At 49.7% G+C, this 13,740-nt stretch overlaps 2 protein-coding genes across 4 annotated transcripts in view; both read left to right on the top strand.

The window, feature by feature from the left end:
- Window positions 1-293: 293 nt before the first annotated feature.
- KRT4 (keratin 4) lies at window positions 294-9,285 on the top strand. Of its 3 annotated transcripts, none has more exons than XM_081587347.1 (10): window positions 294-514; window positions 1,974-2,485; window positions 4,123-4,337; window positions 5,811-5,871; window positions 6,202-6,297; window positions 6,854-7,018; window positions 7,276-7,401; window positions 7,957-8,177; window positions 8,429-8,463; window positions 8,572-9,285. In XM_081587347.1, the coding sequence occupies exons 1-10, from the start codon at window positions 487-489 to the stop codon at window positions 8,808-8,810; spliced, it is 1,698 nt and encodes a 565-aa protein (XP_081443473.1). In that variant the 5' UTR covers window positions 294-486; the 3' UTR covers window positions 8,811-9,285. The 3 variants fall into 3 exon arrangements, with proteins under 3 accessions (XP_081443473.1, XP_081443472.1, XP_081443475.1); XM_081587346.1 differs by having other exon boundaries at window positions 464-602; XM_081587349.1 differs by lacking the exon at window positions 294-514 and having other exon boundaries at window positions 1,976-2,485; window positions 7,276-7,407; window positions 7,963-8,177.
- LOC145544438 (keratin, type II cytoskeletal 3-like) overlaps window positions 2,459-13,740 on the top strand; it is an 82,446-nt gene continuing 71,164 nt past the window's right edge. The window contains exon 1 of the mRNA XM_081587354.1: window positions 2,459-2,485. The gene's annotated coding sequence lies outside the window, so the exon portion shown is untranslated. The remainder of the gene's footprint in view (window positions 2,486-13,740) is intronic.

Here is a 13,740-nt window from a genome sequence, read left to right on the forward strand (position 1 = left end):
CAGCTTTCATTTGGTCAGGGTCAGCTCGGGCCTGTGGGAATCATGCAGGCCCTCATCACTGCCATTCCCCAGATTCAGGATAGCAGTCTCATTAGGGATTGAGAAGAGAGATGAAAATTCATCTGATTTTTCCTCAAAAGTGACAACACCAAAGCCTGGGCAGGATGTAAGAATGAATGTCTCCAGACCTACTGTGTACCAGGCACTGTAGGTACATCATCGCATGATCTATGAGATCATCTATGATCTATGGGTTCTGTGAGGTTAAGTGACCTGCCCAAGGCTGCACAGCCAGTTAGTAGCAACAGGTGGGATTTGAACATAGATCCACTGCACTCAGTGGGAAAGACTTTAAGTTTGAGCTTAAAACTAGGGTATTATATTTGAAAACATTGCTCTGAGAAGGGGCTCAGGTTTCATTATTCTGCCAAAGGGATTCCCCATCACCCCATTGTTCCAGCTCCTGCCCAGAATGCTGAGACTGTTATGGGAAAACAGAACATGGCCTGTCCTGGTGAGCCAAGCGAATAACTGGGCAGCAAGTGGAGTAGCACGGCACACACAATCAGGACCCAGCCTGGAGAATGCTGACTTAGAATCTGGTAAATGCAGGCTGGAGTCCCAGGAAGGAATGTAAGTCCGGAGAGCCCGAGGCAGAGTCACCTGTATTTCGCCTCCAGCTCCATGCCTGGCAGATAGTAGGTTTTCAATAACTGTGTATCAAGTCAAGCTGAGTCTTTTTAAAAACTATTTATTTATTTTTGGCTGCCCTGGGTCTTTGTTGCTGTGCACAAGCTTTCTCTAGTTACAGAGAGCTGGGGCTACTCTTTGTTGGGGTGCGTGGGATTCTCATTGCAGTGGTTTCTCTTGTCGCGGAGCATGGGCTCTAGGGCATGTGGGCTTCAGTAGCTGCAGTGCATGGACTCGAGAGCTCGGGCTCAGTAATTGTGGTGCCCAGGCTTGTAGTCTGGTGGTATGTGGGATCTCCCTGGACCAGGGATCAAACCCATGTCCCCTGCAATGGCAGGTGGATTCTTAACCACTGTACCACCAAGGAAGTCCCAAGCTGAGTCCTGATCTACAGGCTTGGAAGTCTAGAAGGCTGGACTATGGATTTCCCCTTTTGTATATATATATGTGTGTGTGTGTGTGTGTGTTAGTTGCTTAGTCGTGTCTGACTCTATGTGATCCCATGGACTGTAGCCCACCAGGCTTCTCTGTCCATGGGATTCTCCAGGCAAGAATACTGGAGTGGATTTCCATGTCCTCCTCCAGGGGATCTTCCTGACCCAGGGGTTGAACCTGGGTCTCCTGCATTGCAGGTGGACTCTTTACCATCTGAGACACCAGGGATGCCCTTTTTGGGGCCAAGTGCACACAGAGGAATAGTAATGCTAGTGACAAATATACGTGCAGTCTCTGACAGGTTACAAAGCCCTCATTCCTTGTAATCTCAGGATCTTGACAGAAGGTGAAGGCAAATATTTGTATTGTTTCCAATTTATGGGTGAAGCAACTGAGCACCAGAGAATGGCTTGCTGCAGGTTTGCAGAGTGTGCATTTGAAGTCAGGCTCTCAGGTTCCAAATTCTGTGGAGTGAGCTACAGAGCGACGGTTGTCTTGTCTGGAGCAGGGAGGCCCCTGGAGGCTGGTGAGATTAGAGTGCAGTGTCGGGTGGGGGGGTGGTTGTGACCCAGGAGGCCCTGGGACACTGGTTCAGCTTCTCGGGGAAGAGAGTGTGCCCTCCGAATGACTTCTGTAGGTGTGTTTGTGACATGTTCAGCAGGTGCAAGAAGGATGGGCCAGTGCCAAAGGCCAAGCCCAGAGATGTTTCAGATTTTTCCCTTTATGCCCCTGAAACCAAGCCCTGCTCTCCAGCACATATAAGAGACCCAGGCTGGTGTTGCTGCAGTCAGTGACCTGGCCCTTCTCGCTTCTCCTTGACAACTCTGAGCTTGCTCTTCTCTCTCCAGTCATGATCGCCAGACAACAGTGTGTCCGAGGCGGGCCCCGTGGCTTTAGCTGTGGCTCGGCCATCGTAGGTGGGGTCAAGAAGGCTGCTTTCAGCTCGGTCTCCATGTCTGGGGGTGCAGGCCGCTGCTCCTCTGGGGTCTTTGGCAGCAGAAGCCTCTACAACCTCGGGGGGAACAAGAGCATCTCCATCAGCATGGCCGGGTGCCGGCAGGGTGCCGGCTTCGGGGCTGCAGGTGGCTTTGGGGCTGCTGGAGGTTTTGGGGCTGCTGGAGGTTTTGGCTCTGGTTTTGGTGCCGGCGGCTTTGGCGGTGGATTCGGGGGCTCCTTCAGTGGACGAGGTGGTGCTGGCTTCCCGGTCTGCCCTGCTGGAGGGATTCAGGAGGTCACCATTAACCAGAGCCTGCTGACCCCACTCCACGTGGAGATTGACCCTGAGATCCAGAAGGTCCGGACTGAAGAGCGCGAGCAGATCAAGCTCCTCAACAACAAGTTTGCCTCCTTCATCGACAAGGTGAGTGGCCCCTTGGTCAGATAAGGTGGTAGAAGCCAGGGTTTCTGAGTCCCAGCATCTCATACCTAAGCCTGCTGTAGACTTGGGAAACCTGTGAATTTCTCTGGGCCTCTGTTTCCTACCCAGTTAAGGAGAACCATTACTCTTTCTCTTTTGTCCTGTGGCTGGTGGGAAAATAGGCTGCTCAAAGCAGTTCAATGTTTGAATTTCCCTGAGGTTGCTATGTGCTTCTGGGCAAATCATTCAACTTTTCTGGGCCCAGTCACCCCAGCTATAAAGTGGGTTATTCGTTTCTCTGCTTTTTCTCTAGATTTTGGTTTCAGAAATTACATGGTTAATAATATAGTCAATTCATTCTAGTTAATATGATTGCTTAACTACTGGCACTTCTGATTTTGGAGCAGAAGAAAACCAGGCTGCTTTCTCAAATGAGAAAGGGACTGACTCCAGTGATAGATTCCAGGTCCCATGAGGACCTCAGAAGGTCATTGCGTCCATCCTCCTGACTCTGGGCAAAATTGCTCATTTTGGGGTCTTTTTGAAGAGGGGGTGGGCCGAATCTCTGTCTCTCTCTCTTTTTTTTTTTGTAGTCTACTTTCCTTCTCCATGCAAGGTCTAGAGGTTCAAGACTTTTACGCTGTATGCTATGTTTATGTGTGATGGATGATAGCAAACTGATTAGTTCCAGAGAGTCACTAATCCAAAGATGAATGATTGAATGGATGGGTGTAACACATTTGGCCCAGGGTGCCCTGGTTCTCTGTTCAATGAAGTCTTAGTTCTCTTAGATGAATGGGGCAAGAATGAATGATCTTGGAGTAGATTGAATGGGAATATTTGTTCTTGCTAGCTTGAAGAAATCCCTAGTAGCTTAAAAGGGCTACTTTCATTGTGACTCTAGGACCTACAGATGTAAAAGTAAGACTGACCGTTGGGTGCTTACTTGTCTTATCTCCCATCATCGGTTTAAGTTCAAATCATGATCAGTCACCCTTATGTGCTTTCTTTTCTATTCTGAGGCACATAAAGTGGAAATGTCATGCTACACCTTGGTTTATCTGGCTAGATCTCTTCCTAGAGGGAAAGTTCAAGGAAGTTCCCTTGTAGGACTGAGTCTATGAGACTCAGAATATGTCTAGGGCTTGATCTTAAACATTTTATATGCCATCGTGCACAGGTTCACAGGAACACACGAGGTCCATTTATAAGAAAGCTTGTTTAAAAACATCTTCAGGGAGTTTATCACATTGGGTGAGGTCACATTGAATGCAATAGGACCTAGGCTCTGGTTGTATTTCCTGAATTTGTTTTATTATTTCATAGAAGTCCATTGTTCTTCTCAGCAACTCTTCCTAGGGCTACTGGACCCCTGTGGTCCAGTTGTTCTTGCTGCACAGTCAGGCCCCGATGTGTGGGCTCTGCTCTGTTCTTCCCAACACATGTGACCTACTTGTTTCTGTGGAGGGGGGTTGCTATATTGACTCCAGCAGATGGTGCCTGAAGTTGTAAGGTGGTGGCCTTACTCCAACGGCTCTTGGGCTGCCTGGTTGGCTTGGATTGACTGGGTTGGTGTGGTCCAGCCCTCCTGCCAGAGTTTCAGGCTCTCATCAGTTGATTGGTGCCTTTGTTAAATACAGGTGCGGTTCTTAGAGCAGCAGAACAAGGTGCTAGAGACCAAGTGGAAACTCCTCCAGCAGCAGACGACTACCACATCTGTCAAAAACCTTGAACCCTTCTTTGAGGCTTACATCAATGCCCTGAGGAAGCAGGTGGATACCTTAGCCAATGACAAAGGACGCCTGCAGTCTGAGCTGAAGATCATGCAGGACAGCGTGGAGGACTACAAGACCAAGTATGTAGGGAGAGAACGCCATCCAACAAACCTATCTGAGTATGCCCTAGACCCTAGGCTCCTCTTCAGTCATTTAGAATCTCAGGCTCAGAAGAGACCCTGAAGAGTCAGGGACGACCTCCAGTCTGTTCTCCTGCATCTACATGGTCACTTTTTAAAATAGGATGACATCAACTCTAAGTTGCCCCAAACAGCAAATGAGTGATAGATTTAGGGAGCTGGGCTTGACATATACCAAACAGATGAAAAGTTACACAGCAGGGTGAGAAGAATACAGGCTGTAAAGAGAGATGGACCTGCTTGGCATACTGATTCCTCCACTTACTAAGCTGTGTGATCTTGGCTGACTTGCTTAACCTCTCTGAATCTTGGTTTTCTTCATCTTTATTATTATTTATTGGCAGCACTGTGCAGACTGTGGGATCTTAGTTTCCTGACCTAGGATCAAACCCATGCCCCCCGCAGAGGGAGTGCAGAGTCTTAACCAGTGGACCGCCAAGGAAGTCCTTCTTCATCTTTATTTTATTTATTTATTTTTTAAAATAAATTTATTTATTTTAGTTGGGGGCTAATTACTTTACAATATTGTAGGAGTTTTTGCCATACAGTGAGATGAATCAGCCATGGGTTTACATGTGTTCCCCTTCCTGGACCCCCCTTCCACCTCCCTCCACACTCCATCCCTCTGGGTCATCCCATTGCCCCAGCCCTGAGCATTTGTCTCATGCATCGAACATGGAATGGTGTTATGTTTCACATATGATAATATACATGTTTCAATGCTATTCTCCCAGAACGTCCCACCCTCACCTTCTCCCTCAGAGTCCATAAGACTGTTCTATGCATCTGTGTCTCTTATTCTGTCTCGCATATAGGGTTATCGTTACCATTTTTCAAATTCTCTTCTTCATCTTTAAAATGGGAATAATAGTTCCACCTTATAGGTTGTGAGAATTAAATGTCATTAAATGAGATAGAGAAAGCAGGTAGCATAATGCTGGGCATACAATGAACATTGAATGCATAGTAGCTCTTATTATGCTCATTATGGGATGAAACTGAGAAAAATACCAGCTCCCTCTCTCAATTCACTCTCATACTAAAGAAAGAGAACTGGAGCATTGGCAACTCTTCTAAGAATTCAGTCCACCTAATGGCCAAAGGACAGCTCTTCTACTGAAATTAAAATCAACCAGATCATGCTTATTCTCCTCCTCACATCTTACCTCTTGCAAACAATCTTTTAAAAATTTAGTTTTCACTTGTCTGAATAAACTAGAATCTAGACTGGTATCTCAAACAAGGTCATTACTCAGCAAATGTAAATGAAATTAATATCTGCATGAACATGGGAAAACGTAGCCAATTAGATGGAGTTTTTCCAATAGATGTTTGAAAACCAGCAGGAAAGAGTGAGAAACACTAGCTCCCTGTGGAGCTATTGTCTTTTCTTTCTCATCTTCCCACTCCCAGGTATGAAGATGAAATCAACAAACGCACAACTGCTGAAAATGACTTTGTGGTCCTCAAGAAGGTGAGGGTTGAAGGAGGGTAGGGATGTGCTTCCAATTCTCTCAGGAGTGGTCTTTGGCTTGAATCATGGGTTTGGTTCATCCTGACCGTCTCTCCCCCACCGCCCCTTCCTTGGTACTCTCCAGATCTCATTGAACTAGGAATTAAGGCTGTGAAAAAAGCCCATGTGGATAATTAACTTCCATGTCTGCAGGTGGCTTTAGGGGCAGGACAGGCCAAATAAGGTGAGGCCCTCACCACCTCACCTGGTGCTACCTTTTTGTGTCACATAATGCCCCCTGCCCCTCACTGGAATGCTTGTACCTTGTCTCTTATCCTCCCTTCTCTGCAGGATGTGGATGCTGCCTACATGAACAAGGTGGAACTGGAGGCCAAGGTGGATGCCCTCAACGATGAGATCAACTTCCTGAGGGTCCTCTATGCTGCGGTGAGGACTCCATCTCCAATCCCCTCCATTCAGGGAAGGCCTCCACCTATGAGGCTGCTGGCTGGAATTCACAGTCCTTTGAAAGAACTCCAACTCCCTTCAGGGCCATGGGCTCTCAGCAAGGTCATGGATAGAAAAGGTTGAAGTGAGAGATTCAACTGAAACCGAGAGGTTCTCTAAACCAGAGGTTGTCTTAGAGGATTAGATCTAAAGTTTGCATGGGATAGAAGTGATTGCCGACTAGCATTTCCCCAGTGAGATAGATCGTTATCTTCCCTTCCATGCCAACATACTTGAGCCCCCTTACCTGGAGTGACTTGTGGCCCCCAGGGAGCAGGGAAGACTACAGGTGTTGCTCTTCTGTCCTGAGATGTCACCAACCACTTGATTTCTACATGGAAATTTACCCTCCTCCTCTTCTGTACACTTTGGGAATGCCAAGTCGGCTCCCATCTGAGCCTGTGGCATGGCCGTTTCCATGATGATGGTGGGTCTCTGGTGTCAGAGATTAGGGAAGACCCTCCGGTAGGCCTGATATGAGACATTTTCCCTGCAGGAGCTGTCCCAGATGCAGACCCAGGTCAGTGACACGTCTGTGGTCCTATCCATGGACAACAACCGCAACCTGGATCTGGACAGCATCATTGCTGAGGTCCGGGCCCAGTATGAGGAGATTGCCCAGAGGAGCAAGGCTGAGGCTGAGGCCCTGTACCAGACCAAGGTGAGTGCTGGGGGTTTCTCCGGAGTTGAGGGTGGCTTCTGGGGCTCTGCTTTTGATGTCTGTGAGCAAGCCATCATCAGCTCAAGCCCAAGAGAGGTCAGAGGTAAACTGATTCTTCTGGGCATCACTGATCCTGGTCTGCCTGGAGATTACATGACATTTTGTATTACCCTTGCCACCTGTGGCTATTTCTGCTGAGTTCATTGGAGGATAGACCACACTCAAACAGCCCTGACCCTTGCTTCCCTGGGTCTCAGGTCCAGCAGCTCCAGACCTCAGTGGACCAACATGGAGACAGCCTGAGGAACACCAAGAATGAGATTTCAGAGCTTAACAGGTTGATCCAGAGGCTGCGGGCTGAGATCGAGAATGTCAAGAAGCAGGTAGGTGTCACCTCTACCTGAGAGCCTCACTACAGGGCCAGGGGCCCAAGACATGTCTCCAGAGTAGACAAGCAGACAAGGCATCAGGCTGGAAGATCTTGAGCTGGTCTGCAGGGGATTTGTAGCTCTTTGCATAAGGAAATGGCAACCCACTCCAGTATTCTTGCCTGGGAAATCCCATGGACAGAGGAGCTGGCGGGCTACAGTTCATGGGGTGGCAAAGAGTCGGACACGACTTAGTTACTGAAAACGAACAAGTCATACCCAAATCTTTTCAGCAGTAACCTAGTTAACATGATATGATACCTCAGTAAATAAGGTTTCTTGGCTCTTTTTCATTGGTTTTATTCATTTTTGTTGAATCAATCAGGTGAGGGCATTGGTGGACTCTAGCAGGAGTGAATAAAATGCAAGAGTCAGGGAAGGTGGGGAGAAGGACAGACAGAATCCTAACATCCTAAGCCAAGTAAAGTGGCTACAGGAGAGGGGACAGATTTCGAGGTCTTGACAACAGGCCCCTAATGACTGACTGCCTGTCCTTGCTGTTGTCTTCAGTGCCAGACTCTGCAGGGATCTGTGGCCGATGCAGAGCAGCGTGGGGAGGTGGCTCTAAAAGATGCCTACAGCAAGCGCACAGAGCTAGAGGCTGCCCTGCAGAAGGCCAAGGAGGAGCTGGCCCGGGTGCTGCGAGAGTACCAGGAGCTCATGAGCGTCAAGCTGGCCCTGGACATCGAGATCGCCACCTACCGCAAGCTGCTGGAGGGCGAGGAGTGCCGGTGAGTGGGGAAGGCAGGGTGGGAACAGGGGAAATGGAGAGGGTCCAGAGCCATGGCCAGTCCAGGACGCCTCTGCTGCACTGCTTGCTTCAGTGCTGGTGTGTAATGAACCCGGATGCTATTACATGACAGATTCACAGTCAAGCCTCAATTTGGTTGCTTAACAAGAGGGAGGGTGCTTGCCACCGGCTTGTTGAATGAAGCATGGCTTCAGGCTTGCCGAGGTTCACTGCTCTTTCTCTCCCCTACAGAATGTCTGGAGAATGCCAGAGTGCTGTGAGCATCTGTAAGTACTGTCTGCTCCCTGCTGTGGCCATTTGTTCACCCTGGTTTGGGGTGAGATTCCTGGTACCAATGGTGTTGGAGTAACCTTGTCCTTGCCTTTTTCCCGCAGCTGTGGTTGGTGGTGCTGCCAGCGCAGGAGGCCTCAGTGGAGGGTTAGGAGGCAGTTCTGGATTTGGCCTGGGCTCTAGCTCCAGCGCAGGAGGCCTCGGTGGAGGGTTAGGAGGCAGCTCTGGATTTGGCCTGGGTTCTGGCTCCGGAAGTGGCTTTGGATTCGGTGGTGGCATCGGCGGCAGTTCCAGCGGCAAGATCATCTCTACCACCACCGTGACCAAGAAGTCCTTCCGATAAAGGAGACGGGGGCCCTGCAGCCCTCTGCAGCCAGCCTGTCCAGCCCTGGTGTCTCTGCTTCCTTCACCCCCACCTCCACTCTCCTTTCCTGGGGCTCGTCTCACCAGTGTCACCTCAGTGCTAGGACATGGACTCTGCTCTCTTAGAGTTTGGTAGTTTCCCCCTGATTTTTTGGCTTGTGATCCAGCTGGAATGGGAGAGGTGTCGGCTGACTCTTTACCTCCCATGGAGAGAGGAGAATCCAACCAGGTGCCTCATCTCCAGGATTATCATGGTCATATGTCCCCTCCCAGCCCACCGCTGCCTCCTACCAGACCCCACGTCTCCCTCTACATCAGGACAAAACTCCTTCTCCATCACTGGGCAGCAACCTACCCTGCAAGGTTGGGACAAGAACCCCTGAGTACCCTGTCCACTCTTCTCCTTCCCTTTATCCATCTTTGGTGAATCTTCAATAAAACACCTTTGACATTCATCTTTGAGCAGTTGTGTTGTTCCTTGGGCGAAGTCCCCAGAATTGTGGTGAAAGGGAAAGAGACCGGGGCCCAAGGGATCTGTCTGTCTCTATTAAGGTCATCCGCTAATATCTCAGATCTCTTCTCTTAAATTGCCCAGATTATTGGGAGAGAAGTGTGGTGTGTGGAGCCTGAAGGTTGCCTACAGAATAGGAGCACAGACTCAAAACAGCCAACAGTTGTACAGGCAAGCAGGGCAGTGCCATCTCAGTGCTGAGACCCAGGTGGGAAGGGGTGCAAGTGTGGAGGCGTGGGGCGTAGGGCAGGTATGGGGTCAGGCAGTCGGGTCTCCACTGAATACAGAACAAGAGGTTATGGCGCTTATGGAGAGTTTATGTTCAGCGTCTAGCAAGGCCTCCCTGTCTTCACCGAACTCCAGGCACCGGCTCTCCCTCCAGGTCAGCAAGGCTTTCAGGAACTTGTTGGCATAATCAACAAGGTCACGGTTGTTGGATGGAGCCGTGAAAGCATGTTGCTCTAATAGAGCTCTCGTGCTGAGCTCACTTGCCTCTGTCCTCAGGTGACTCTGTCAGGGTTATCTGAATGGCTGCCCCTGTGTGGTGGGAGAGTAGGGGCAGTAGAAGGTGCCTGACTGGGGCCAGCCCTGGAGGTTCTGGTTGGACAATCGGAGGTGGGGGTCTGGGTATATAGCCTCTGTGGACCCTTTGTTTCTGGACCGATTCCATGATGCCTGAAGCATTACCACCTTCCCTTCTTCAGCAGAAGCTCCCGTGTGCGGTCTGACCTGTATCCTTCTTGCTGTGTTTGCAGATTGCACTCCCCCCACCCCCGCCGGGCTGTCAGTTGGTGCCTCCCACCCTCCATTGCCAGGGAGTGTCTGCAGACCCCAATCGTTCCGCATGGTGCCTCCCACGGGCCCTTACTGTGTGCAGACGGAGGGCACACAGTTTGTCCAGGCCGATCTCTGCTCACAGGCAGGCTTAGGGAGCAGGGCAGAGCAATGAAGGGTGCACCTCAGGGGCTTGTGCTCCCTGGCGGGGGCCTCCTGCCAGGAACAGCCGCTCCCTGGGCTGGCTGGCTGCTCCTTCACAAGTTAATCTCCGCATTGTCTTGGGGCTCACACCGTGGGCAGAGCAGGAAGTCTTGGACTTCTTCCCCTCACTGCACCCCTCCCCTGGGAGGATGCTGAATAGGCCTTTTCGCCGAGTTTCTGGGGTGGAAGGAGGAGTCAAGGGTTGAAAGCAGGGGAGGGGCTTCTCAAGTTCACCCACCAGGAAGCTGCAGGTCACAGTGAGCCACACCAGAAGTTGAAACCCAGAAGCCTGGCAGATTAATGCCTTTCTTGTGCTCTGAGTGGGCGGGAGCACAGGCGTGTCACTGCGGGGCCTCTCAGGGCCTCCTCAGTTGAATTTGACGACTTGCAAAGTTAGATTGTAGAGGAGACATGTACGTGTGTATCTTAGCGTAAACATATTTGCATTTGCAGGCAAGCAGCTACGCAGGTGTGTTTTTTAAATTTATTTAAGAAGACTCCTGTTTAACATAAAAGAGCCGCTCAGGGAGGTGGCTGAGGGACCTGTGACCCCCTTTGTGGCCCCCTCAGGATTCGGTGCTAGGACAAAGGGAAGGGTAGGCGGAGAGAAAAAGGTGCCACTTTAGCACCAGCTCCATCTTTCACTGTGTTGAAGATTGAGACTCAGCAGTAGACTCTTCCTCCCAAGTTGGTGAGGTGGTGGAAGGGGACATGTAGGTGAACTGACAGAGGGCAGGACTCTAATCTTTTCTAAGAGGCAACCCTTTCTTCTAGGAAGTCCCCTGGGAGCCGTTCCACCCTCTTGGCTCACCCTGCTGCTCGGTCTCCCTTAGGCCTCCTGGGGCCTCCTTCTGATCACACTCCCTTCCCTGCATACTGTTCCAAGGCCTGCAGCCTTTCTCTCATCAGACTTGGAGCTTTCTGTCTGAAAATCCACAATCTGAGGACTTCAGCTGGACAGGCATCACTGCGGGACTCTCTCCCTTGGGGAGGACATAGTTTCATGTGACTGTGGGCTCATGAGTATGGGGGTTGTTGGGGAGGCAGACATGCTAATTTCAGACTTCCCATACTTTCATGAGAGTGGTAACAGCAATGGTGTATGTGTTAGTTGCTCAGTCGTTTCTGACTCTTTGCGACCCTATATACTGTAGCCTGTCAGGCGCCTCTGTCTATGGAATTCTCCAGGCAGGAATACTGGAGTGGGTTGCCATTCCCTTCTCCAGGGGATCTTGCCGACCCAGGCTTCGAACCTGGGTGTCCTGGATTGCAGGCATATTCTTTTCCATTTGAGCTACAGGGAAGCAAGCTGCTACTGCTAAGTCGCTTCAGTCGTGTCCGACTCTGTGCGACCCCATAGACGGCAGCCCATCAAGCTCCGCCGTCCCTGGGATTCTCCAGGCAAGAACACTGGAGTGGGTTGCCATTTCTTTCTCCAATGCATGAAAGTGAAAAGTGAAAGTGAAGTCGCTTAGTCGTGTCCGACTCTTCGCCACCCCATGGACTGCAGCCTACCAGGCTCCTCCATCCATGGGATTTTCCAGGCAAGAGTACTGGAGTGGGGTGCCATTGCCTTGAAGCAAGAGCAATGGTAAATGTGAACAATGAAGCTCTGAAATCACAGGCAAGAAGCATTCAGCTTTTAAAAAGAAATATTTTATTATTTGGCTGTTCCAGGTCTTAATTTTGGCATGACAACTCTTAGCTGTGGCATGTGGACTCCCATTTGTGGCATGTGGGATCTAGTTCCCCAACTAGCTATTGAACCCAGGCCCTTTGCATTGGGAGTATAGAGTCTCAACCACTGGATCCCCAGGGAAGTCCCAGAAGCATTCACTTTTGCCAAGAGAATCAAGGGAGGCTTCCTGGAGGAGGTGACCCCTGAGATTAATCTTGAAGCCTGAGAAGGAGTTAACCAGGTGAAAGGGTTGTGGACCTGGAGTTGGGGTGAGGGGCTCAGGGAGGTAGGGTGCTCTAGGCAGTAAGAATACCAGAGTAGAGGCAGGGAAGCGAGGCACCATGCAGCATGTATAAGAACCCACAGCAGCTTGACATCACGCCGAATTAGGAACAGAGAGTGGTGGGAGGGAGGCTGGAAAGCAAGGCCCAGGCCAGGCATGGAGAATGGTGGTTTGGCCCATGATCTGATTTGTACGGGGCTTTGGGTTTGTGTTCCAAGACTAGGCAAGCTCAGAACAAGGCTTGTCTGAGACAGCAGGTCTGAAAGAGACAGAGGGAACTCTGGGGCACCTGCCTTTAGGGAGTGGCCTTTAGGCCCAGGACATGCTTTGGACTCCTGTCTGGGAATGGCCACTTCTGCATCTCACTGCCCTTCCACGTGGCTGTCAGGCTAAGCCTTGTGATGCTCCACCTCCCTCCCCAGTCTTGTTTACCAGGAGGAAATGTTCTTTGCTGTCATTCCCTTGTCTTCTGTCTTCCCCATAGTGATAGTCATTTCTTCAATATTTGTTGAGCATTTGCTTTATGCCAGAGACTGAATCACTATTCCTAAATCTCCTTCGATAACTTACATGGTATCTCATGGTCACCTTATTTCCTCTCATGATCACAGCCTCTGCTTTATGTCCAGCTGGACTCCCTGAAATTCTGCAGTGAAGAGAGAAAGAGCCATGCTTTTAAAAAATCATCATACTGAAAAATCAATTTAAATTTCCCTTTGACTTTCTCTACCCCATGTTAAATGATTGCTTAATGTTTTTTCCTCCTCCTCTTTTTTCCTTTTGTTTCAATCAATTTATTTACTAAATTCCCATTTTTGTTTTGAATTTCCCAGCAAGGACAAGATGTGATTTCTGCTATTTATAACTTTTGGTTTGAGGAGACACACCAGACTAACAAGATTCAGCACAATTATGGTGGAGAGCTCCTATTACACAGAGGAATCTTTCATAAATAAAAGGCTCTATAGGGCGAATCTCGTGTTCAGTTTTTTTTTTTAATTAATTTTTATTGGAGTATATTTGCTTTGCCTCCAGTTTCACTGTCCTGTTGATTGTCGCTGGAATGCTCTGTCGCTGCTGGCCCTTCAGTTTCCTCTTCTAGCAGAAGGTAGAAGTGAGCTGCTTAAAAGCAGAAGGCGGGTTTCTGTTTTGTAAGGTAAGGAAGGTGGAGTAGGTCTCATCAGTTCCCCCTTGACCCCTAGAATCTATCCACAAAGCAGCCGGACTCATTTGTTTAAAAGTCACCTTGTGGCCCACCTTTGCTGAAACCCTTCAATGGCTTCGCCTCTCAGAGTAAAAGCAAGTCTTAGCATGTCAAAGCCACATGTGTGATTGGATTCTACTCCCCCCCAACTCCACCGCCCCCAGCCCCAGAGCTCATCTCTGATGCCTGTTCTCCTCCCTCACTCTGCTTCAGCTCTGCTGGTCCCCTGCTGCTCCACAACACACTCCTCACCTGT

The sequence above is a fragment of the Giraffa tippelskirchi genome, chromosome 4 (assembly GCF_054371585.1).
Source record: "Giraffa tippelskirchi isolate mGirTip1 chromosome 4, T2T-mGirTip1v1.2.pri, whole genome shotgun sequence".
Lineage (NCBI taxonomy): Eukaryota > Metazoa > Chordata > Mammalia > Artiodactyla > Giraffidae > Giraffa > Giraffa tippelskirchi.

Coding starts and splice junctions, on each gene's coding strand:
- KRT4 (XM_081587346.1), top strand. CDS start 473: ATGCTGAGACTGTTATGGGAAAACAGAACATGGCCTGTCCTGGTGAGC. Junction 2,486..4,122: donor TTGCCTCCTTCATCGACAAG/GTGAGTGGCCCC, acceptor TGTTAAATACAG/GTGCGGTTCTTAGAGCAGCA. Junction 7,019..7,275: donor AGGCCCTGTACCAGACCAAG/GTGAGTGCTGGG, acceptor CCTGGGTCTCAG/GTCCAGCAGCTCCAGACCTC.